At 41.8% G+C, this 24,695-nt stretch overlaps 2 protein-coding genes across 3 annotated transcripts in view; both read right to left on the bottom strand.

Annotated features, from left to right (window-relative positions):
* Positions 1-198: 198 nt before the first annotated feature.
* Positions 199-5,291, bottom strand: MRPS16 (mitochondrial ribosomal protein S16). 2 transcript variants are annotated; one of them, XR_003569001.1, is made up of 4 exons: positions 5,138-5,291; positions 4,238-4,498; positions 3,406-3,679; positions 199-2,299 (listed from the first exon to the last, which is right to left on the bottom strand). XR_003569001.1 is itself a non-coding variant. In XM_027861285.1 (3 exons), the coding sequence occupies exons 1-3, from the start codon at positions 5,148-5,150 to the stop codon at positions 3,555-3,557; spliced, it is 399 nt and encodes a 132-aa protein (XP_027717086.1). In that variant the 5' UTR covers positions 5,151-5,291; the 3' UTR covers positions 3,384-3,554. The 2 variants fall into 2 exon arrangements, 1 of the variants encoding a protein (XP_027717086.1); XM_027861285.1 differs by lacking the exon at positions 199-2,299 and having other exon boundaries at positions 3,384-3,679.
* A 4,153-nt stretch (positions 5,292-9,444) lies between these two features.
* The window catches only part of CFAP70 (cilia and flagella associated protein 70), an 80,419-nt gene continuing 65,168 nt past the window's right edge, over positions 9,445-24,695 (bottom strand). The window contains exons 20-27 of the mRNA XM_027860136.1: positions 20,608-20,772; positions 18,313-18,392; positions 17,097-17,249; positions 16,631-16,792; positions 15,419-15,508; positions 13,074-13,175; positions 10,633-10,680; positions 9,445-10,018 (exon numbers count right to left, since the gene is read on the bottom strand). Of these exons, the coding sequence (XP_027715937.1) occupies positions 9,938-10,018; positions 10,633-10,680; positions 13,074-13,175; positions 15,419-15,508; positions 16,631-16,792; positions 17,097-17,249; positions 18,313-18,392; positions 20,608-20,772 (881 nt within the window). The 3' untranslated portion in view covers positions 9,445-9,937. The remainder of the gene's footprint in view (positions 10,019-10,632; positions 10,681-13,073; positions 13,176-15,418; positions 15,509-16,630; positions 16,793-17,096; positions 17,250-18,312; positions 18,393-20,607; positions 20,773-24,695) is intronic.

The following is a 24,695-nucleotide window of genomic DNA, read 5'->3' on the forward strand; positions in this document are numbered from 1 at the left end:
TAAGCCAGTTGGGGCTTACATACAACAGATGTCCCAGGAACCATTAGCATGGATGATAACTTTTCCTTTCAACCACACATTTAAATTCAGTCTGATTGAAAACTGCATTCCTGAGCTTAACTCTAGAACAGAGAAGTGTGGCTTGACAAAATGGGACAGTGATACAGAATAGGGTCAATTTCAGAATAGAATTAATAATTAAATGATATAGAATAATTTTAATTTCCTCAATCTATAATGTACAATTATCTATTTGACAGTACAAACATTAACCCCTTTAGGAATAAACCAACAACCTGATTCCTATAGGTGCCATCAGTAAATATGTCATACCAGTGCCCATAACAAGGTTTTCTCACCACCCAGCCAGAGGACGTGTCTCTCTACAGTCATCGTCTCTTATGTCTCTGTCAATCAACACAGCTCCACAAAAAGATGGGGAGCTTAAGTCTCAAGCATACAGTACCTCAGGAGTCTGTCCTACTCATGACTGGAGAAGGCTGATGACTGGGACCTCTGGCTAGTTTTTATGATTGCAGATAGGGGTGTCCACTGGTTACTCTCAAATTCTGACTGGTGGTCTATTACCTAATTTGTTAACCACATAGTTTTATTGGTAGGTAATTAACTATACAAGCTGTTGATAAAGTTGTTTACAATATTTTCTCATTGGTAGTCTGTTCTATCTGGGGGTTCATGTATGTGTATTAGTTATTTATGGACTACACATAAAGTTGTTTATCAAACTATACCATATAAGTGCTTTTCTTATTGTTGAAAAACAATTTAAAGGAATGCAACCTAATAGCAAAACCTCTCAGTCAAGACAAAATCACAAAAAGGAGGCTTCAAACAAAACTGAGTCAATTATCCTAAATTGACGTACTTAATCTAACTACACACAACCCTTTTGCTGCTGGCTGTCCTTGCAGCCATCTGGGATGATCTATAACCAAGAGCACGATTTTAATTAAAACAATCTGCACAGCAGTTCCAAGCATGCATCTGCCTCCCTTGAGAACAAAACAAAAAGTACATATGAGCATCAGTATCACATGAAGCAGTAAATACCCTTGATGGATGAGGGAAGACTCCAGCTTGGGTCACAGCAGTCCAAGCCACCTGCCGATACGAGTTCATTAATTCCCATTGTCTGTGTCCTGCAGGCATTTCTCCTTGTGCTAATAATTTTTCATTTATAATATGGCTTCCTTCTTGTAGAGTCCAGCCTGCATCTTTCACTGTTGCACCACCTCTTGGTGATGCTTGAGCAATTGTTGCTGCACTTCGGTCAAGTTCAGATGCTGGTCCAGATGAAAGCCTGCATCCTTTCTAGTTCCACTGGAGGGTCTAGGAAGGGAGGCACATGTGCCTCCCTTTCTACTTGCAAGCGAAGGGTGTGGTAGGTGCCATTTCCCCATCATGCTAACAATATTATCCTCATGAGAGCTCCCATGGCTAGAAGGCTCTCCCTCCCTGCCTATTGGTTTCCTGGAAGACTCAACTTCAATCCCTTCTGCAAGAGGCTTTTCCAGGTGTCCCCCTCTCCTAGTGCCTTTCTTCTTAGATTTCCTCCCATTATACCATAATATCTTATGTGTTCAGATAATGTTCAAATTGTGTCTCTCCCATCAGGCTGAACTCCTCCAGGGCGTCGAGTGTTTTTGCCTTTCTTTGTATCCCCAGCACTTAGCACAGGGCCTAGTAAGTAGTAGGTGCTTAATAAATATTTGGTGATGATGATGATGATGATGATGGTAATAAGTTCATAACAGCCACGAAAGGGAACAGTAGGCACAATCAGAAGTGTCCCAAAAGCTTCAAGAAAATATATTTTAAAAAATAAAATGATAGGTACTAACCCATGATCCAAGAGGCTAAAAGGGACAATGGTTTAGGAAAGAGAGAATGCAAGCAAAAAAAAAAAATTCTAACAGAATAAATTATTCTAACTGTTAAAGACAAAGTAGGCATGTTGGAGACCACTGTGATTACAGAGTGAACTCTCCAATGAATTCAGATTTGAAAAAAGACATGTACAAAAGATATGAGAGACACATAAAGGAGAACAAATACCCAAGAGTGACATGGATATTTAAGAAAAACTGTCAGCCAGGTTCAGGAAGCGTGGCTTGGAGGAAATACTAACAACAACAAAATTTGGGGGGGGGGGGGGCGGAGGTGTTATTTGTAGCAAGATGGACAAGGACAGGCCAGCATGCAGCCTAAGATAATAGAGAGGAAAAAAAGACTTGACTCCTATTTGCCTCCATCTTCTTTGTCAAGAGTGATCTTCATACTGGAAACAAACAGTAAAACAGCCAGGATTAGGTGGGACTTGAAGCCCAGCAGAGATGGGAAGACAGCAAGAGAACATGCAGTTATTCTAAATGAGTTTAAGTATCTTGGTTGGGACAAATTACATCCCAAGGCAAACTTAGCCTTTGTTAATGAGGCCACTACAGTACGTCAGTCATCTATGACTGCAGACATAAGCAAAAGTGTTGCTTTTCAAAAAGAAAAATGCTATAATGTGCAGGGCTTGGGGTTTTGATGTCAGTTTCCCCTAGAGTCACTTATTTGGTGGTTTGTGAGCACTTGAGAAAATGGTAATCATTAGAAGCCTGCTTCCTTTAGAACAAGTCAGCAAACTAAACTCATTTTCTCTTTTGGACAGGATTGCTAGACTGATACTTCGGGGTTATTATAACGTTCTGGATTTCAGCAAGGCATTTGCTAAAGTTTCATAAAATCCAGATGGAGAATCAAGGCCTGGATGATCACAGTTAGGCATTTGGACTAGTTCAGTAATGGATGGATGTCAATCTCAAGGAAGGTTTTCCCTTGTCTGCTGTAGGGCTCTATTGCCAGATTCAATATTTTTAGATAGATTTTTCAAGTTTTCAGGTGACAAGGAAACCATTAGACCTATGCCAACTGTCCACAGCCTAGACTGTTCAATCCCAGCCTCCAGTCTCTCACCCTTCAAACCATCTTCTGGATGGCCTCAAATGGAGATGGCTGTCTATACCCCTCTACTCCTCAAGGAGCTTCAGTGATTCCTTCCTGCCACTAGAATAAAATGTAAATCCCTTGGCAGAGTGTTAAAAGCCCCTCACAATCTGATTTCAATCTATAGATTTCCCATTACATCCTATTTTTGCCCCAATTTTTCTGGCCTTCCAACCCTTCAGATTCTGTGCTCCAATAATTCCCAACCCAGCCTGCCCAAGGCCAAAAATCCAGTCTCCTCCAGATCTCAAAGCTAGGAAAGGCAATAAGCATGGAGGCCCAGCTCTAACCTCCAGAAATCTAACACTAGACCCACAGCTACAAAGCACAACTACCCCATTCTACCCCTGCTCCAGAAGAATACACAAAGCTCTGAAAGTTCCATTTATTCACCTTAGAACAAAACAGAATGAGTTCTTAGACTAAGGTGTACCATGTGGCTCGAAGATGGTATTCTTTGAAGAGCATAGCAGAGTGTCTGGCACAGGATAAGCACTTAAGAAATGCTTCTTGACTGGATTTGCAGAGCCTGCTCATACCGCTCAGCTGGGTGCTGTCTCTGTGTTTACTGCCTCAGAAGCTGAACTGGCTTCAAGAGCTCGTTTCCGTCGAAGCCTCTCAGCACTCGTGACAGTCATGGGATGCAGAGGGAAAAATCCAGAAAGACCTAAAAGCAGCAGAATGTCCAGTTGTAAACACAAAACCATTGCTTCTCTAGGGAATCTATCTAATGGCACTGAGTCTTGACACAATAATCCTAACATAGTATCCTGGAACAGCTAGGATCTGGACCTCATGAATGTCCAGAGATCTTTCCAATCTACTACCCTCCATTATAAAATGTTTAATCTTCCACTCAGTCATCTACACCCTCAAAAAAGGAAAATAAATTGTAGGAGGAGGTTACTTGGTCCTGCCCCTTAAACTAGGGATATTCCTCCCAGTTGAAAAGGGCAAAACTTGGGCTTTTCAACACTCTCATTGCTAGTGGAAAACTAGAATATCTATAAAGGCTAGCATAAGGGGGATTCTTCAAGTTGAAAAACCTAAATTAGAGCCAGGATTCAAGTTTCCCATTCTTTGGCTGGGGAAGGGGGGAAGTTCAGTCCTCCAGAGGAATGCTGCACAGATGTTTTCCATGAATGATAACACAGTAAACAAGACCTGGATGGTATGGGGTGCCCTGACAGCCCAGTGCCCCTCTAAAGTGGATGGGCTGCATTACCTAGAAGCTTCTCCACCGGCTTGGTGAGATGGGCCCCCGAGCCTAGCCAGTGCCGGATTCTCTCCAAGTTAAGGCCCACCAGCTTCTCCCCATTCGTGTTGGGCAGGGGGTCATAGCAGCCCAGCTGCTCCAAGTACCGGCCATCTCGGGAACGCTTGTTGTAGGCGGCCACAATTCGGTAGAAAGGCCGGTTGGTGCAGCCGCTGAGGGCCAGGCGGATGGTCACATGGCCGGCTCGGTACGTCTTACAGAGCAGGGAGGCTGCGGGAATACAGCTGGTCAGGGCAAGAAGCAGCTCACAAGGGCCCTGGGCAGAGAAGGGGACCCCCCTGGCCCCCAGTGCTCCAGCCCGATGCATTTTCCCTTTCTCTGCCCATCCAAATCCTACCCGCCCTTCAAGAACTAAACTCCGTCCCCCACCTGGTACCAAAGCTGCTAAAATCATGATGCTGGCACACTGTAGGTGCTAAATAAATGTGGACTCTCTCCCTGCTCTGAACCCTGAAACCACTTATGGTGCAAGTCACCCCCGGGTGTACTTCCAAGAACAAGCTTAGAATATGAAACGATATCAGGGTTCACCCATGACTTTGTGGCTGAATCCAGGTGGGAAGACACAGGTTAAGGGATTTGCTCAGGGTCTGGGTTAATGTCGGGGGCGGGAACTAAGCCCCGCTTTGCCCAATCCCCTTAAGCCACGCCCCCTTAAGCCGACGCCTCCTTTAGGGACCAGCACTTAGCCACGGGCTTCTCCCACTGCGCCTGCGCGAAGCCTGCTCGCTGATTAACTGTACCTACTAGGTCCCTCCTCTCCACGCCCCACCTGCCTTGCGCGAGTCCCTCGTCCTCCTCCGAGCTGAGGGACGCCACAATTCCTCGCCCCACCCGGTAGTCACTCACTCAGCTGGACCATAACGAGCTACACGGAGACGAGATGCCAGGGGTCTACAGGGAGAGCCGCTGGGACTCGGGACCACCGAAGCGACTGCGCGGGGTCGGGCTCTCACCTCCCCAGCCAGAATCCAGTCCCCTCCACCGGAAGCGAAGAATTTTCTGCGCCTGCGCATAGAGGACCCCGGAAGTGCTTGCTTCCGTAGTCCCGCCCCCTTTAAGTCACTCATCTCTGGATTCTGTTGAACGAGCATGTGTCCTGCGCCTACCGTTTGCGTGCCAAATACTATTCTAGCCCCTGGAGGATAAGGAGATAGAAATTAAGCTGCTACAGCTTAATTTTACTTTCTGGTAGTGGGAGGGAAAGGAGAAGAACATGAATACATCACAAGTATATACAAAATCTGTACCAGATAAAACAAGGGACTTGGGGGGATCAGAAAAGGCTTCATGCCAGAGGTGAGAAGGGAGCGCACTCCAGGCATGGGGAACAGCCCGTGCAAAGGCGTGATGAGGAGAAATGCATTGTCCTGAATAAACTACAACAAGGAGATCCTGATGGCCACACAGTGCAGGAGAAGAATAGTGTACAGCAAGTTTAGAAAAGCCTGCTATTATTATAGCTTCAGAAAGCATTTATTAAGCACCTACTATGGGCCAGGTACTCTGCTAAGTGCTGGGAAGACAAATATATTTGATCCTAAAGGCAGGAGGGAAGAGCATTGGAGTTTATTCAGCAGAGAAGTGATGGGGTAAGACCTGAGCTTTAAGTAAATCACTTCAGCAGCTGGGTGGATTGAAGAGGGGAAAGCCTGGAGGCAAGGAGACTGATAAAATGGTTTTTGGAACAGCCCAGGTGAGAAGTATTGAGTGGCCAGGAGTAGAGAGAAGTGGACCTATAGATTTTGGGAGCTAGAAGTGTCAAGATTTTAAGACAGTGATAGTTGTTGGGGGTGGGGGGGGGAGAGTAAATCAAGGTTGATATAAAGATGTCTTTCAATGTGAGTGACTGGGAAAATGGAGGATTTTTTGGGGGGGGCAAAGGTAATGAGTTCTGTTTTAGACACGCTGAGTTTGAGATGTGCAGAGGACATTGAGTTTGAAATGACCAACGAACATTTGGTGCAACTCGGGAGAAAGTCGATAGCTAGTATGGATCTGGGAGTCATCTTCTCTAGAGATGGTCATTGAACCATGGGAGCTGCTGAGGTCACCAAGTGAAAGTGTAGAGAGAAAAGGAGAGGTCCCCGGATAGAACCTTGGGTTAAACCCACAGTTAGGAAGTGTGATACAGATGATGATCTAGCCAGGGAGGCTGAGATCAGACAAGGGAGAAAAGAATAATGTAAAAAAATCCACAGAGGAGAGAGGATCAGGAGGAGAGAGAAGGTCAACAGTGTCAAATATTATAGAAAACCTAAGAAGGATAAAGATTGAGCAAAGGTCTTTAGATTTGGGAATTAAGAGAACCGTTTTTAATAAGAGATTAGAAACCATATTGAAGAGACTTGAGCAAGTGATGAAAAAGGAAGTAGAGATAAGGCATGTAATCAATCAACAAGCATTTATTGACCCCATACACTGCCAAGGGATGGAGATACAAAGAAAGGAAAAAACATTCCCTGGCCCCAAGGAGCCTGCATCTTAGTGGGGAAGACAATATTTAAATAACTGGGTACACAGACCTATAGTAGGTGGAAGGTACCCTTAGAGGGGAAGGGTCTAGCAGCTAGGAGAACTGGGCAAGGCCTGCAGAAAGTGGAACAAAAGTCAAGGTTTGAAGGAAACCAGGGGATTGTAAGAGGTGCGGGTGAGGAAGTAGAGCATTTAAAAAATAGGGGACAGTCATTGGAAAGGGGGGAATAAAAGGTCAGAAATGGGAAAGGCAGGAAGGAACCAGGTTGTGAAGAACTTTAAATGCCAAAAGATTTTAGTTTGAACCTGGAGGTAATAAGAAGCCACTAGAATTTATTCAGTAGTGCAGGAGTCATATGGTGAGGCCTATGTTTCAGGAAAATCACCTCAGTAGCCTTGTGAAGGATGGATTATCATGGGGGAGGATGAGGCAAGGAGACCAGTTTGAAGGCTGTTGCTGTAGTCAAGACAAGAAGCCTGAACAAGGGTGAGAGCTATCTATGTGAGTGGACAGAAGAGGATGTATATGTGACATGTTGTGAAAATAGAAGTGGGAAGACTTAGCAATTGATTGGATAAGTAGATTGAGAATGAGAAGTTAAGAACACTGCAGTTACAATCCTGGGTGCTAGGAGGATGGCGACGCTCTGGACAGAAAAAGGAAAGTTCAGAAGGGGGGAAGATAATGGGAAAAGATGTCTTCTGGCTCTGAGATGCCCCTGAGACATCCAGTTCAAAATGTCCATTAGGTGGTTGGTGACGTGAGTGGAGCTTGGGAGCCTGGATTGGAAGCTGCACAGAGATAAAAACTGAAACTTTGAGAGCTGGTAAGATTACCAAGTGAGAGAAGAGGAATTTGACTGTAAAGGGGAGTGCAGATATAGCAGGCTACCTCGAGGAGATGGGTCTAGTACTGGTTTTCTAAGGGTTGAGGAGACTTGGGCATGTTTGTAGGTATCAGGAAAAACAGATTAAAGATAATAGAGGAATGATTGCAGAGGAATCCACTGAAGAAAAGATGGGGAAAGAGATCAAAGGTGCATGTAGACAGGTTGGTTTTGGTGAGTAGAAAAGCCTCCTCACTTTTTGTTAAATTTGCTCAGCAAGTATGGGGAAATAGCGGGAAGAACAGATTTAATCAAAGAAAATTTTGTGAAGGTCTTTATATTTTTAAATAAGTTTTAATTGATATTTTCTGTTTCTTACATCACCATAGTATCAGCCCTCCTCCTAAGAGCCCTCTCATATGACAAATCTATTTTATTATCTGTAATTTTTTTAGAGAAAAGGGGGAAAAAAAGCACAACTGATTGATACATTGAAAAAGTTCAAAAGTTTGTGCAATGTGTAACACCTGTGGACCTGCTACCTCCATGAAGAGATACATTGGGGGTGTCTTTTTGTATCTCTTCTTTCCAAGTCTTGTTTGATCTTTATAATTTTGTTACATTTACTTTTGATTTTTTGGTATGTCATTCTTTCCATTCACATTGTTTTCTTGGCTCTGCTTACTTTATTCTGCATCAATTCATGTATACATCTCTCTATTCTTCTCTGTATTCATCACATGCATCATTTCTTACAGCAGAGTAATATTCCATTACATTCATGTATCATAATTTGTCTAGCCATTCCCCAATAGATGGGCATCTGCTTTGCTTCCAATTCTTAGTGATCACAAAAATTGCTTCTATAAATATTTTGGAGCATATGGGGATTTTTACTTATGGATAACTAACTTCCTTAGGGTGTAAGCCTAGTAATGGGGTTTCTGGTTAAAAGGGTATAGACATTTTAGTCACTTTATTTATTTTAGTCACTTGCTCCACCAACAGTGTGTTAGTGTGCCTGTCTTTCCACAACTCCTCTAACATTAACTGTTGCCTTTTTTTTTTTTTTGGTCATTTTTGCCAGTTTGCAGGATGTGAGGTGAAACCTCAGGCTGTTTTGATTTGCATTTCTCTTATTATTAGTGATTTGGAACATTTTTTCATGTGGTAATGATTACTTAGCAGTTCTTTTGAAAACAGTTTATTTATGTTTATTTACTGGTGAGTGGTTCACACACAGGCGCTTGCACACGTGTGTGTGTGTGTGTGTGTATTCAGGCTGCATGTTTGATGCCTCTGATGTAGAGTGTTAGCTACGTGTTCACTTTACACTTTCCTTTTTTGCTGTGCTATGATTAAGGTAGGCAATGGGCCACATATCTGATTAGCTCTAAGGGCCTAGGACTACCTATTCAGTGGGGGGCAGCTTTATGTCCTCTCTAGGGAGGGACTCCACATGAACCCCATTGGGCGAAATAGGAATCAGCTGCTCTAGTGCTTCTCAGCTGTTCCTCAAGTAGAGATCTCTGTGGAATTTGCCTGTATTAACCCCTTCCTCTTCCTTCAAAACAAGGACGGAATATCCTGACCAATCTTTCTTCACTAGAAAATTATGTCTTTAGGTCACACCCTCCCATTAGTAAACATGGCCAGTGGCATTACCTTGCTTTGCCACTCCTCAGTCTTAAGAGATTCCATACAATCATAACATCTTAGACCTGAAAGGGGCAGCTAGGTGGTGCAGTGGATAGAGCACCAGCCCTGGAGTCAGGAGGACCTGAGTTCAAATCCAGCCTCAGACACTTAATACTTGCTGTGTGACCCTGGGCAAGTCACTTAACCCTGATTGCCTTGGGGGGAAAAAAAAACCTGGAAGAACTTAGACTCATTTTTGAGTCTAATCCACTCATTTTGCAGATGAGGACACTAAGGTTTAGAGTGATGAAAGAATTTTCCCAGTTACACAGCTAGTAAATAGCAGGATATGGATCAGAACCCAATTCTGGCTCCTGGTCTTGTGCTCTCTCTACTAAACTACTTTGCCTCTCATTCTCCCCCCAGAAATTCTGGTGGTGCTTACTTCTAGTTCATCCCCCCAGTTCTGACACTATTACCTTCTTTGTCCCCTCACCAGTGACCTAGGTGAGCTTCATATTTTCTTGCTTATCTTTTATTAACCTTATTGAGTAACAATAATAAAGAAACAAAGAGAAGAAACATTAAACAAACAACAACAAAAGGAAGAAACATAAAACCAAAAAAACAAAACTCAAAATTAAATAGCTGCTGGGGCAGACTGTCTTGTTCTTCAGCCCCAGAACTTGTCTGACTCCTTTGGAAGACATCAGAAGGAAGGATCCCCAAAGCCAACCATGTCTTGCACCATGTGGATCTCCTTGAGCAAAGCCTCATCCTTCAGCTTCAGCTGCATTAAAATCGATAGGATACACTCTGATGAAGTTGGCAAGGTTTTATTAGCACATCTCAAACCACTCAAGCCCCCCATCCCCACCCCATTGCTCATTAGAATTAGATGCTGTCATAACTTCTTGCTTTCTTCTGAGTACCTCATGGGTATGCCATTCAAAGATCTCAAAGGAGCAATAAACCACATCTCTTGGCCAATGAGAAGTATCCCAGTCTGACCACCATAAACTCTTAGAGCAAGGAAGGGTCTTAAATTTAGCCCAATCCCTTCATTTCTAGATGAGTAAATTAAGGTTCAGAGTGATTAAGTGATTCTTCCAAAATCCCACAGTTCGTTTGTGGCTGAGATGGAGCTGGAACCCACACCGATTCTCAATGCAGCACTCATTATACCATCCCAGGCATCAACACCCACAATAGCTTAGTAAGGGAACTCAGATTATAGAGCCAGTAGCTCCATGAAAAAAGCAAATATAAGCAAATCTCACAATGATAATTCTCAGATAAAACATGATAAAATAGCAGCAATTTCCTCCAGAATTAAACCAGCCCTTCTCATGGTAATGGCAATTTCTATCTTGAGCCAAACCAATAGGGAGATCAGAGCCAAACCTTTAATGTGTATTTGTAGGACTGTTCTGCTTCCAGTTGCCTCCCAGCCTAAAAACAAAACAGCAGCTAGTGAGGATTATGTATAATAAACATGACTACTTTAATATTTTAAAAAATCCATGATTTCATATGAATGAGGAAAATCTAGTGCACTGGAAGAGATCTTGGCATGTTTATAGGCATCAGGGAAGGAGCTGATACATAAGGAAAGATTGAAGATGAAATAGAAATGGAATGAGCAAAGGGGTGAACTCAAGACATGGAGAATATGGGATGAGGGTACAAGCAGAGGGATTAACATCTCATCCTCAGTGCCTGAATGGCAAGAAAAGATCTATTAAGTTTTAGAGGAGTACTGAGATATGCAGTCGAAATAACAGTCTACATTTTTTGTCAGTCAAGTAGGAAATGAGGTCATCGACTACAATGAAGGAGAGCAGGGTACAGGGGGAGCTCGAGTCAAAGGTGCCTTAGAACAGTCACAGCCGGAAGCATGTTGCAGAGTTCATCAGGAAAGAATAATGGGGTTTTAAAAAAAAGGCAAGGTATAGCAGGGAGGCCTAGATTGAGACTGGAGAACATCTCTCTGCAGATCAGCCCCACTCAGTAGCACAAGACTAGAAGCAGACAGAGAGATGGAAGGAAGGGAGGATATGATCAAAGGAGGAAATTTCTGGTTTCAAGATCATGAAGGGATCACTAGTTAGGAATAATGGTGAGATCTAAGATATGCTCCATCCCTGCAGGTGACTAAGGTAGAATGAAAATGCATGTCACAAGAACTGAGGAGGTTGATTGTCTGAAAGGCAAGGCTACTGTTGGAGGAGACATAAATAAACAGATTTAAATACTCAAATACAGCTAGGTCCCAATTAGTGTGAATCATGAATCCTGTCAAGTAGTTACATCATTCAGATTCACACTATATTTCCAGTGGGCTGAAACCAATGATCATATTATATAATTGTAACTTCAAATAGTGCAAATTCAAATACATGTAACCACTTCAAGATTCATTGTTCACAATAATGGGGACCCTAGTGGTTTGAAGGCAGTGTTTGGGGTGGAGAAAAAACCTGTGAGCCAGATAATGAACACCTTGAATATGGACCTAAGTCTGGTAGATTACGGCAACATGCGACTGTACTGGGTAAGACAGAGAGAGTGAAGGTCAAAGGAGGAGTGGTCACAGAGAGGTGGCTTCAGAGGGACCAAGGACTGTGCCAATGGCTCCTGCTGGTCGAGTCTGTTAGAAGGCATGAGAGAATGAGCAACCCACAGTGGAAAGGGCATTCTTGGATGTGGAGAGAGCCAGGCTTTCATGAATGCAAGAGGGAAAGAGTATGAGAAGAAGACCCAGAGACCTAGGATGAGGGAGAATGTGTCACAAGGGCTAAGGGAAAGTGGAGGCTGGTGGCTCAGGGAGCCCAGTGGAAGGAGAGGATAGGGACTGCAAGAGAGGGAGGAGAGTGAGGATCAGGAATACAAATAAAAGGGACTTTCACTTCCATAGAGGTCAATTCTGAATCACAGGAATTAAGGGAGCAAGAGATTGCTTGCTAGCCACAAGACAGGCAAAGTACCAGTTGATTGATGCCCCCAACTTCCTGGGTCCTAATGTCTTTAGTTGGTTCCATGAAAATATACACAGAGTACCAATGGAGCTCTACAATGTTACAAACATTGCTCCATGAAGGTATTCATGAGATTACAGTTATCCCTTCCACACCTTGGGAGTTAGGGGCAAGGCATTTCTGCAATCTGAAAAATCCATGTAAAATTTTTTGGCCCTCTCTTTGTACTAGAGAAGAAGTCTGAATTATTATTGTATTAAAAGATAAAATATGTTAATATTATACAATACTATACATGTATTTTGTGCATTTCTGCACAACCGTACTGATGTTTTCCAAGGTAATGCTATTACTGATTTTCAAAAATTTTACTCACAAAGAGAAAATTCCAGTTATTCATTTATTTCCTTTTTTAGAAATCCCAAACTCCCTGGAATTCTAGTGTCATGCTGCCCATGATGTCCCTGATCAGGAACCTAATGGAGTGAGGCCAATAGGCTCTAATTCCACGTCTCTATTATGTTGAGGACTAGGAACTTCCACCAGATTGTCAGGATGGAAAGACACAAAAAGGGCCATCATTCGTTGCACAGAACCAAATGGGGTCTGATCTGGTCAACCTTTAAAACCATGACCCCTCAGGCTCAACCCCTACATTGTCTGAACCTCCTTGCAACCTGAGCTCAGGAGAATAGCTCATTTGCAAGCACTTTAGAACACTGTAATCCTCAGAAGGTAAAGCTAGCCCTTTCTCTCTAGTGAACATCTTTGCTGACCCGCAAAAACGAAACATTTTAAATGAGAATCCTGCCATTCTTCTTTCTCTACCCTGGAAGGGGCTTTGTCTGTGGGCAGCTGGAGACTCACTTTTAGACAGACCAGAGTCAGATAGGCCCAGACTTCAGCATTGTAGTTGTTCATGGCATTGGCTTCAGAAAGAGCATCTTCAGCCTCTGTGAGCTCCTCCAGCTTAATAAAGGAAAGGCAACATATGAGCTAAAACCAGCAAATGCTTATGATCCTCTTAATATCTAAGACCCTCAAAGATATATAAGCACAATTTCATAATTCCCCTCCAACCACTGTGCTTGTCAAGTTCAATTCTAAGTTTTCTTTTGACAATGTGAATCTGCAAGTCCTATTCTAGCAACATGCTCTTAGAATAGACCAGAAAGTTTTAATTTCCTCTAAAAAAATACAGACAGAGGGATAGGGTAGGGACTGTGATTTCACTGCTTAAGCAGAGATTTTCAAAACTTTTGGTCCCAGGACCCCTTTACACTCTTAAAAATTATTGGGGACTCCAAGCAGCTTTTACTATTGTGTCATATCTATTGATAGTTACCATATTAGAAACTGAAACTGATAATAAACTATTAATACAAGTCAATTTATTATTAAGTAATATATGGTATATTAATTTAATAAAATAATGAAGAGTGGCATTATTCAACATATTTATGTAAGTTTCTTTAATGTCTGACTTAACAGAAGACAATGATAATAACAGCACACATTTATATACATATATATATGTGTGTGTGTGTGTGTCAGGCATTGTGCTAAGCAGTCTGCAAACATTCTCTCATTTAGTCCTCACGACAACCCTGGGAGGTAGGTACATTTCACAATTGAGGAAACTGAGGCAAACAGAGATAAAATGACTTGCCCAAGACCACACATCTACTAAGTATCAGAGGTTGGATTTGAACTCAGGTCTTCCTAATGCCAGGTCCAGCACTCTATCCACTGGGCTACCTCGCTGCCTGAGTAGACAGCTGGATTCTTATATCTGCTTCTGCATTCAATCTGTGGTAATGTGGTTTTGGATGAAACATATGAAGAAAATCTGGCCTCACACAGATACGCAGTTGGAAAAGGGAGGAGTATTTAGTAGGCAAATGACAATACCTCACGGACCACCTGGAAGGGTTTTGGGGACCCCCCCCCAGTTCCACTGCACTTTGAGAATTACTTGCATAGTGAATGTTCTCAGTGCTGGTGTAGCATATCTGATGTCACTGACTACACCAAAGGGCAATGTGGAGAGAAGCAGTGCTGTGGAGGACTGTCAGTTTCTTCGGAACAAGATTATAAAGGGGTACCTAATCTCATGACATTACTGCAGGGTTTGGCTAATCTTATGATTGGGTTGGTTACGATGCATTAATAATGTTATAGCAAAATGACCATGGCTGGAGCAGTTTAAAGGAGAGGTGTGCCTTTGCTGGTATAAAGAAGCAGCTTTCTGGGCTGGGCAGAGGTCACCCACAGAGGATGCGCAAGTTCCCTGTCACCTATGTTCCCTGGTCACACATGTTCTCAGCATGTGTGCCTTTCCTCATTAGTGGTATGATCACTTATGAGAAAGCTTATCCCATGTGTATGTAGTGGAGGGCCTTTTTTGCCATTTTATTTGCTATGCTGTCTGATAAATGTCTTTTATTTTGCACCAATGTGTCCTCTGGCTGGCTGGTCTTTACATACATCAGTGGGGGTTCATGAGCTACAGTTTAGAGTGAATACTGACCATCAGGACTCAAACCTGGGGCAGCTTTTCTGAGGGCCTGCATTTGTCAGTGGAATCAGTATTTAGGGGCCACATTAAGAGCATAGACCAGGGCCCCAGAGCAGACAGGACCTTTGAGATAAGGGTTGCCTTCTTACAGCATTGTGAACCCTTTTTAAAACCCTCCAAAAGCCATTCCAGGAAACAGAGAAGACCTTCCTCCTCAGTGGCACCTTCTCTTTTTTCCTTTCCCCTCTCACAGTGCTTTCTAATTAGAAAGTAAAGGGACTCTAAGGCCAAAACAGGGAACAAAGGCTTTCTAGCTAGAATCCCAGCCTCGGCCAGAACCAGAACAAAGGAGGTGTCTCTAACGGGCTTCTTCGGTAGCAGTCTCTCTGGAGTATGAATGAGCCACAGCTAACTATCACTAGACTGGGGAGTTCCAAGGTGGTTTCTTAAACTAGTTCCTTAAAGAAACAATAACACACCAAAGTATGTTGACATAACAATTAGACCTAAGCTTAAAAGCTGATTCTGCTCTGCTCAAGCTCTGGTTCCCTCAACAAGTCCAAGGAAGAGCTTTTCACTACGGGGAAGGCTGCTCTGGAGTTCATACAGTGTGGTCACAACAACTGTGGTGCCTAGGTGATTCCTGAACAAGAAAAGTAGACTTGTAACCACCCTCAGGCCTTAATTCTCTTACCCGATAGCAGGCGATTCCCACTCCCAGCCAGGTGAGGCACGAAGGTGATTTTTTACAAGCCAACAGGTAGGTGTTCTTTGCCTTTTCGTTCTGTAGAAAGAGAGTTATTTCTAAGCTTCCATCAGTGGGAAATCATGGACTTCATACAGCAAGTAGGCACCATGAAGGTCTCTGATGTAACTGCTCTCCAAAACAGTGTGAGGTAAATGCGTGATTAGATTTCATTCACATCTTCTGTAAGTATGCCAACTATCACAAAGGGATTGGTAAGAAAACCAGATGGAACATCCTCAAAAAAACCAACTTTGTCCAGGAAGAAATTCCAGAGAAGCCAGAGATTTCTGTGAGAACAAGGCCATCCTTATCTACCAACAATGTTGGGGGACACAGATACGTAGGTGAATCATGCTTTCAAGCCAGGAGTATCCCCTCTTTCCACAAAATGCCTTCAAAGAGGAGAGGATTACTGAAAGTCTTCTTGGAGGTCACTCCTCTATCTAGAACAATGCTTTCTCAGGAGTTGTGTCTGAGGCTTTCGGGGGGGTGAGAACATGAAATACATCTGGTACAGACACACTATTCAGGCTTCTTAGATGTGCCTATTCACAACGAGAAGCCTCCCAAGTCCTCTCCAGTGCATTTCACCCCTAACATGTCAACTCTAGGTCTAATCCAATAGATTTTCCCCCTTTGATCTCAAATAGGTGATATATAGCTGTAACAGATATTCAGGCACCAAGAGAGCCAACAACCCTGAGAATCACTTTCTTGGAGCAGGGTTGTCCTAAGGAGTTCAGTGAAGGGACCATGCCCTGTGACAACAAATAACAGATCTGGATGGGAGCTAGACCTATGATTCCCATATGGCATGGAGAACTCCCAGATAGAGAAACATCCTGGCAGCTTCTTGTTCTAGAGATCTGCCTGGAGCACTGAGAGTGACTGGCCAGTGACTGGCCCAAGGTCACACATCCAGATGGTATCAGAGTTGGGACTTGAACCCAGGTGTTCCCACTTCAAGGCTGGCGCTCTACCAATGACACCATACTGTCCAAAAGGGAACAGTTTTCTTATCACAACTTTATTTGCCTTAAAACCACAAAAAGATGCTGTTATTTCACAAATTAGAATGCAAAGCACTGTAATTTTCTTATAGCCACCACCACAGGAAGAAACGGAGCCTGTCCTAATTTTTCTATTAGCATTCCTCACCTCTCCCTCTTCCAGATAGATGGATCCCAGTCGCAGATAGATGAAGTGCATTTCAGCAGCATCCACTACAAAACTAAGAGTTCGCTCATAGCATTCCTTGGCTTCAGCATGATTTCCACTCAGGTAGAAGTGGTGTCCCTTCAAACCCCAGACATTAGGGTTCTAGAAAGTAAGAACAACAGTCACTGAGCAAACTTGCATACGGGAGCCCTTGGAATGTAGTGAATGTTGGCATTCCAAGTCCTAAGCAAAGCTGGTGACCCATCTGACAGTGAGGGAGTCCTCTGTCCTGTCTAGCATGTGGCACACAAGGACATCAATGGGAGCTTCCTTCTTACTTTGACCCTAAACTGAAGGCCCAGAAATTGAGAAACACCCACCAGGGCTGTTCCCTTTGACCCCCATCAGTGAGCACTGCTACACCTATCTTCCTTCCAACATGAGAGGACCTAGCAAAGATAAACACCAGGTAATCCATCTGGCTGGCTGCGTGGATGTATTCTTCCGCCTTGGCGAAATCCTTCTTAAGAAGGTGTATCTCTGCCAGGACCAAGTAATATTCACAGCTAGGGCCTCCTTGGGGGTGCAGCAATTCATGTGCGAGCACCCTGTGGACATACTGAAAAGCAAGAACAAACAGAATATTAGGGGCATTAGCAAGGTTACATGGAGTTAGCCCCATAGTTCATCTAGCCTAGGAGTTTGTCTCCCTCTGAGAATACCAAGAGAAAGAAGAACATGGTTCTCCTCAACTTCAAAGGGTGAGTGATGTGCCTAAAACATCCAGTATTTTCTTGATAACACATTACAGATGTTATCTGTGACCTGGAAGAAAGTTTGGTGCCATGCGAAGACACTGACTGACCTTGGAGTTACAGGACTCGAGTTCAAATTTCAGCTCTGCCACTGACTCCCTGTGTGACCTTGGCCATACCACTTACTTTATCTGGGCCTCCATTTTCTCATCTGTAAAAGGAGGTCTTTCGAGCTCTAGACCTACAATCCTATGAACTAGAAGCAAGCCTCCCAAGTGACTAACCTATCATGGAGACAAACTCTGATCCCCAGCATGACACCAGGATGACTGTGGAATGTAACTGTCTGTCCCAGAGATGTGTCTCGAAGACCAGATCCTTCTCTAAGAGCACGAAGCATTCTGCTTCATTACCCTAGGAAGGGCAAACACAGTGGCGAGAAGCCACAAAATGGTTCAGAGCTTTATTTTTCCAAGCTCCAGCTCCATAAGCTTGCACATTTAAGTAGCCATTTCTGATAACATATGCTACATTAAGTTGGCATGATCTTTTCACTGGGGAAGAACTGCTTTGTCCCCTCCTTTCCATCCATCTTCCTAAAACAAGGCAAGCTCTACAAATCCAACTCTTTTTATTACAGCTCACATTATACAAAGATGCCATGCTAGACATCACACTAGCAATCTAATATTGTTATTCTTCAGCTCCCCAGGGAGCAGATTAGCTGTGTTTGGTGCTCCTTCACAGCCAGACCTGAAGAGTTAACACTGTATACAAAAAATACCTTGATGCTTCTGCTCTTGGGTCCAGAACACATTCTTAAGAGTGTATCTACTTCTGGATTACATTGGGATGAACTTTAGAAGATACCATTTGAATGAAACAAGTAATTCATTGAACACCTTTTCGGGGTTATTCTATGCTTACCTGAACAGCATTGACTTTCATCAAGAAGCGTGTGGTTTCCATGAAGATAGTGCTGGGTCTTTGGGAAACTCCTGGAGAGGCTGAGGAAGCCAGAACCAATAATGAAATCTGACTTTTTGAAACTTTTAAAAAACCATATGAGAGAAAGGAGAGGAGAGGCTAGAGAAGCAGAGAAGTGAGAATAAAGCAGAGGCTGTCCTTGATAGAGGGCACCAGAGAAACTGAGACCTGAAAGGCAGAAGACTCTTAAATATTGACTCTCAAGGTGCTAAATCCTGGCCAGTCAAAACTTTAAGTCACAAAAACTGAGAACAACTTTTAAAAAATAGATTCAATGGGGCAGCTAGTGAATAGAGCTCTGGCCTTAGAGTCAGGAGGACCTGAGTTCAAATCCAGCCCCAGACACTTAACACTTACTAGCTGTGTGACCCTGGGCAATCACTTAACCCCAATCACCTCACCATAAAAGCAAAAACAAAACAAAACAAAACAAAACAAAGAATAGATTCAAGTCTACTATGAAAAATATACCAAAAATTAGTATCTTTAAAATGTAGCCATAGTAGCAGTTAAGATAAACCTGATTTTTTTTTGCTATAGTGATAGAAAATAATCATGGTAGATGATATATAGGGTATGACTTAGTGATCCACAAATTAAAACATTTGAGAAACCCTAATCTATAGTCTGCAGCAGAGGTGTCAAATGTACCAGTGCAGCCAAACTGATTAAAATGTCATTGGAAATTTTTAACAAAATAAATAAAAATGCAATACTACATAGATAATGTTAATTTGTGGTTTTCTAATTCAATAGACAACCCTCAGGGATCCAATACTGGCCTACACTACCACAGGGCTAAGGGTCAAGCACAAGAAGATCAGGAAAAAAGTCAACAAAGTCTTTCTCGAAGTACTTGAGCTGGAGAAATTATAAACAATGTATATATGTGTGTGTGTGTGTGTGTGTGTGTATGTAAAAATGAGTGTGGCGTGCACGCACACATACACACATGGCATCTCACAAGTCTTAGTGCTGTTTCAAGCTTTAATTAAGACTTTTGGACATCGTTTATCAGAGGTGTGTTGGTAAATGTTTAATAATTAGCTCTGTAGAAAAAAACAGACACATAGAACACTTTTAAGTTGAATCTGCATTATTAACATTTTCTTAATTACTTCCTTGAGTCTCAATAAACAAGAAAACAATAAATCAAGCCCTGTTTTGTAGCACTTGCCTATTGCTGACACTGGAAGTTTAACCACCCGCTCTCCCTCGAGAGGGTGCGGGAAGAGGGAGGGGTGTGGGAAGGAAGGAGCTCCAGAGGCCTCTGCCCTAAAGGGACGTGTTCTGGTCCTTGATTCCATCCCATTCGGGGCTCTCTGGAGGAAACTTACCACCAAGGCAGACTGGCATGTGGTCTGCTCTTTACAAGCTTAGAGAATTGTCTTGGGCCTTGATTTGGCCGGAGTCACACAGGATGTGTCTGAGACAGCACTTGAATCCAGGTCTTCCTGACTCCAAGGCCAGATTTCCAGCCATGCCATGCTGCCTCTCATACACACACACACACACACACACACACACACACACACACACACGAGAAGCATATATATGTACACACATATATACACACATGCATATATATACACAAACGTGTATATATACAAACATACACATAGACACATACACAAATATGTACACACATATACACAATACATATATATATGACAGGAAGCATATATATATACATACACACATAAACACACAGCTATACATATATACACACATATACACAAACACGTGTATATACACATACATATACACATGTGTGTGCACATACATAACACATCCGTGAGGCAGCATATACACACATTATGCACATACTTATGTACACATATATATACACATACACACATATGTACACACACATCATTATGTATACTACAGGAAGGGGTTGCATGCAGGGTATGTGATGGTAGCAGAACAGATGTAAAGTATTATTCTCCATTTTCACAGGAAGTAAGTCCTTGACAGAAAGCGTGCTGCTGGAGTACATCCTTCTCTTTCCAAGCCTGTGAGTCCAACAATAAACCCTACTGACTGAAGAGTTGGACCACAAAGCTGAGTTTTCACAATGTACTCAACATCAGCAGATGCCCCGTGGCTGAGAGATGCCGCTATCAACTTCAACTAAGCCAGGCTTACCTCTCTCAGGAGAGCTGAAATTTTCACCTCTTTCAACCATTCATTTCATCATGTCTTGTTCATCACCAAGTCTTGTTTTCCGCTTACCTTTCTTTGACGTCTCCTTAGAAAGACAAAAAGACTTGGAGTTTCTACGGATGGGGATCAGGTCCTGGGGCAGGAGTACTGACTTTTGATGCTCCACAGTCTCAGACTGGGGTTTGGGTGGCTCTTCAAGAAACTCATCCAGCATGGATATGTCATCTCCCAATCCTAACAAATTAAAATTTCAGTGAAAAATTCTTCATAAATTGTATAGCAGTTCATCACTACAAGAAATAATGAATAATTTTCCAAATATAAAAAATTCTACACTTCTAATTTCTGTTCACAAACAGGCCAGTTCTTTGGCAGTTCAGTTTATTTATATGAGTGTTTTGTTCATATTTGTTGGGAGGTAAGTTACAAAGACAGTATCTTAAAGGGATTAAGATTTCTGAGAATAGGATTTGGATCTCTGGTTCATAGCTTAAAATATGGGAATGCCAAACCTTGTTCAGAGTGGAGTGTACTTAACAAAGGCCAGTAAGAATTTATTTGCCCAAGTCTTGCAAATCTAATCAAAAAGCAAGTAAATGAAAAAGAAAAGAAATGAGATGGAGAAAAGAGTCTGCATTCCAAGCTAGATACTGCACAGTGTAGCTGTAATGTAGAAAATGGGGAAGAACTTCACAGTAGACAAAACCAAGAAAGGAAATCAGTAATTAAACCAGTAGACTCAGATGTCTATATACAAATGAACAAAAGTGTGGGTAATAAACAGGATAAACTAGAGATACTGATGGAGGAGGCAAATTTGACCTCACAGTTACTAATGAGAATTGGAATGAGATCCCTGAATAGAATCTGGATCTGGAAGGGTATCTTATTCAAAAGGAATGGAATATATATAAAGTGGTAGAATAACATATATTAAGAAGATACATTCACTGAGAGCCAAACCTTACTTCAGACACAAGTTATGTGACGGGGCAAATTACTTAACCTCTCTGTGATGATAAAAAGCCTTTCAGTTAGCTGTGGAGCTAAGGCTGAGCGTGCATACTTGAAGGACTGGACTCCTATTGGTCAGACTACTGTTACATGTTAAATAAGGGGCTTGTACTCAATGGATGCTAAGGGTCTTCCCAACTCTAAGTCCATGTTCCAGCCAGAAGACGGAAGCAGGAGAGTGCTTCCTGTCATAGAAACAGTCATTGAGGTATATCCTATAGACCATTAGGGCATAAAAAGAAAATCAATGAGTTTAGGATATGGGGGTGGGGGGAGGAGGACCTGCGGCCTTAAGGCCACATGTGGCCTTCTAGGTCCTTAGGTGCGGCCTTTTGACTGAATCCATATTGTTCAGTCAATTGAATCCAAATTGTTCAGGCCACAGGTTTCCCACCTTTGGTTTAGGAAATAGACCACAAGCTTGACACAGAGGGATGCTGTAACAGTTATCAGGATGTGCTAGAAAGCGCTCTTTCTGCCAAAAGCAAAGCAATTAATAATAAATCCTTGATTTCCCTTAATGGTATTTTACTCCTCCAAAGGTGAAGAAACCAAGATAAAATTCAATTACAGATAGGATTCTCCCTAACAAGGAAGAAAGAGTTGCAGGAGTGACATGATGGGAACTTTGGGGGAAGTGATTACTATATCTTAGGTTTTGTGGCAGAGAAAGTGAAGAAAGGTACTAATAGTCTGAAAATGCAACTTGAATTTGGGGAGAACAGATTTTATTTTTAAAAACTGAAATGTATTTTCAGGTCCAAATTCTTTCCCTGCCCCTCCCCTACCCATTAAGAAGGCAAGAAAACCAAAACTTGTTAAAAATATGTATAGCCATGTAAAACAAATTCTCAAATTGGTCATGTTGGAAGGGAGGAAGAAAGGAAAGGAAAAAAGAGGGAGGGAGAGAGCAAGGAAGGAAAACAGGAAGGAAAAGAAGGGAGGGAGGGGGGAACAAATGAAAGAATGAAGAAATGAAGGAAGGAAAAGAAAAAGAAAGGAAGAGAGAGAGAAAAATGTTTGAATCTGCACTCTGAGTCTGTCAACTTTCTGGAGGTGGATAGAATGTTTCATCATTAATCCTTTGAAACTGTGGTAAATCATTGTGTTGATCAAAGTTACTAAGTCTTTCAAAAGTTGATTTATCTTTTCAATATTACTATTATTATGTAAATTGTTTTCCCGATTCTTTTTTGCTCATTTCATTTTGCATCAGTTAACATAAGTCTTCCCAGGTTTTTCTGAAACCATCCCCTTCCTCATTTTTTACAGCAATTCATTCACTATAACTTGTTCAGCTGTTTCCCAATTGATGGGCATGCCCTCAGTTTCTAATGCTTTGCCACCATAAAAAGGGCTGCTATAGATAATTTTGTACAAATGAGTCCTTTTCCTATTTGTTTGATCTCTTTGTGGTACAGACCTAATAGCAATATCACTTGGTCAAAGGATATGCACAGTTAAGGACAGATTTTTGAGCATGGTTCCAAACTGCTTTCCAGAATAGCTAGACTAGGTCATAGCTCTGCCAACAGTGCATTAGTGTACCTGTTTTCCCACATCCCCTCCAACATTTGTAATTTTTCTTTTTGTCAATTTAGCCAATCTGATGGGTATGAGGTAGTACTGCAGAGCTGGGTTAATTTATATTTCTCTAATTGTTTGTGATTTAGAGCATTTGGTTTTCATATGACTTTTGATAGTTTGGATTTCTTCCTCTGAAAGTTGCTTATTCACAGGGCAGCTAGGTGGCGCCCTAAAGTCAGGAGGACCTGAGTTCAAATCCGGTCTCAGACCAAACACTTGACACTTACTAGCTGTGCGACCCTAGGCAAGTCACTTAACCCCAATTGCCTTTAAAAAAAAATTGCTTATTCATATCCTTTGACTATCAACTGGGGAATGGCTCTAATTCTTGCAAATTTGACTCAGTTCTCTACATATCTTAAAAATCAGACCTTTATCAGAGAAATTTGCTGCAAAGATCCCCCTTCCCCCAATTTCCTACTTTTCTTCTAATTTTAGCTGCATTGGTTTTATTGTTCAAAAACTCTTTAATTTTATGTAATCAAAATTATCCATTCAATCTCCTATGAACTCTCTGTCTCTTGTTTGGTAATGAACTCTTCCCCTTAATCTTGATATATAGTGTGAGATATTGGTCTCTACTTAGTTTCTGCTACACTACTTTCCAGTTTTCCTAGTAGTTTTTGGTAAATAGTGATAGCTAGAATTTTTGGGTTTATCAAACACAAGATTACTGTGCTCATTTACTTCTCCATATTGTATACTTGTATACAATTGTATAATCTGTTCCATTGACCAACCTCTCTACATCTTACCAAATTACTTTGATGATTACAGCTTTGGAATATGGTTTAGGATGTGGTGCTACTAGGCCCCCTTCCTTCCTCCTCTTTTTATTTTCCCATTGATTCCCATGATATCCTTTACTTTTTGTTGCTCCAAATGAATTTTATTACTTTTTTCTAGCTTTATAAAGTAATTTCTTTGGTTGTTTGATTAGTATGGCACTGAATAAATAAATTAATCTAGGCAATATTTTCATTTTTATTACTTTGACTTGACCTACCCATGAGCAATTAATATTTTTCCAGTTATTTAGATGTATCTTTATTTGTGTGAAGAATGTTTTGTAACTGTGTTCACATAGTTCCTATATGTGTCTTGGCAGGTAGAGTTCCAAGTATTTTATACTGTCCATAGTTATTTTAAATGGCATTTCTCTATCTCTTTCTGCTGACTTTTTGTAATATACAGAAATGCAGATAATTTGTGAGGGTTTGTTTTATATCCTGTAACTTTGCTGAAGTTAATTGTCTTAACTGGTTTTTTAGTTGACTCTCTAGAGTTCTCTAAGTAAAATATCATATAACTGGCATAAAGTGATAGTTTTGTTTTCCCCGTTGCCTATAATTATTCCTTCAATTTCTTTTTATTGCCTTGTTGCTATAGCTAACATTTCTAATACAATACTGAGTGTAATGGTGATAAAGGAAATCCTTGCTTCACGTCTAATCTTATTGGAAAGGCTCCTAGCTTATCCCCATTACAAATAATGCTGGCTCTACATTTGAGATAGATACTAATTATCATTTTAAGGGCAGCTCCATTTATTCCTA

This window comes from Vombatus ursinus, unplaced genomic scaffold (assembly GCF_900497805.2).
Source record: "Vombatus ursinus unplaced genomic scaffold, bare-nosed wombat genome assembly UNPS02000749.1, whole genome shotgun sequence".
In the NCBI taxonomy this organism is placed as follows: domain Eukaryota; kingdom Metazoa; phylum Chordata; class Mammalia; order Diprotodontia; family Vombatidae; genus Vombatus; species Vombatus ursinus.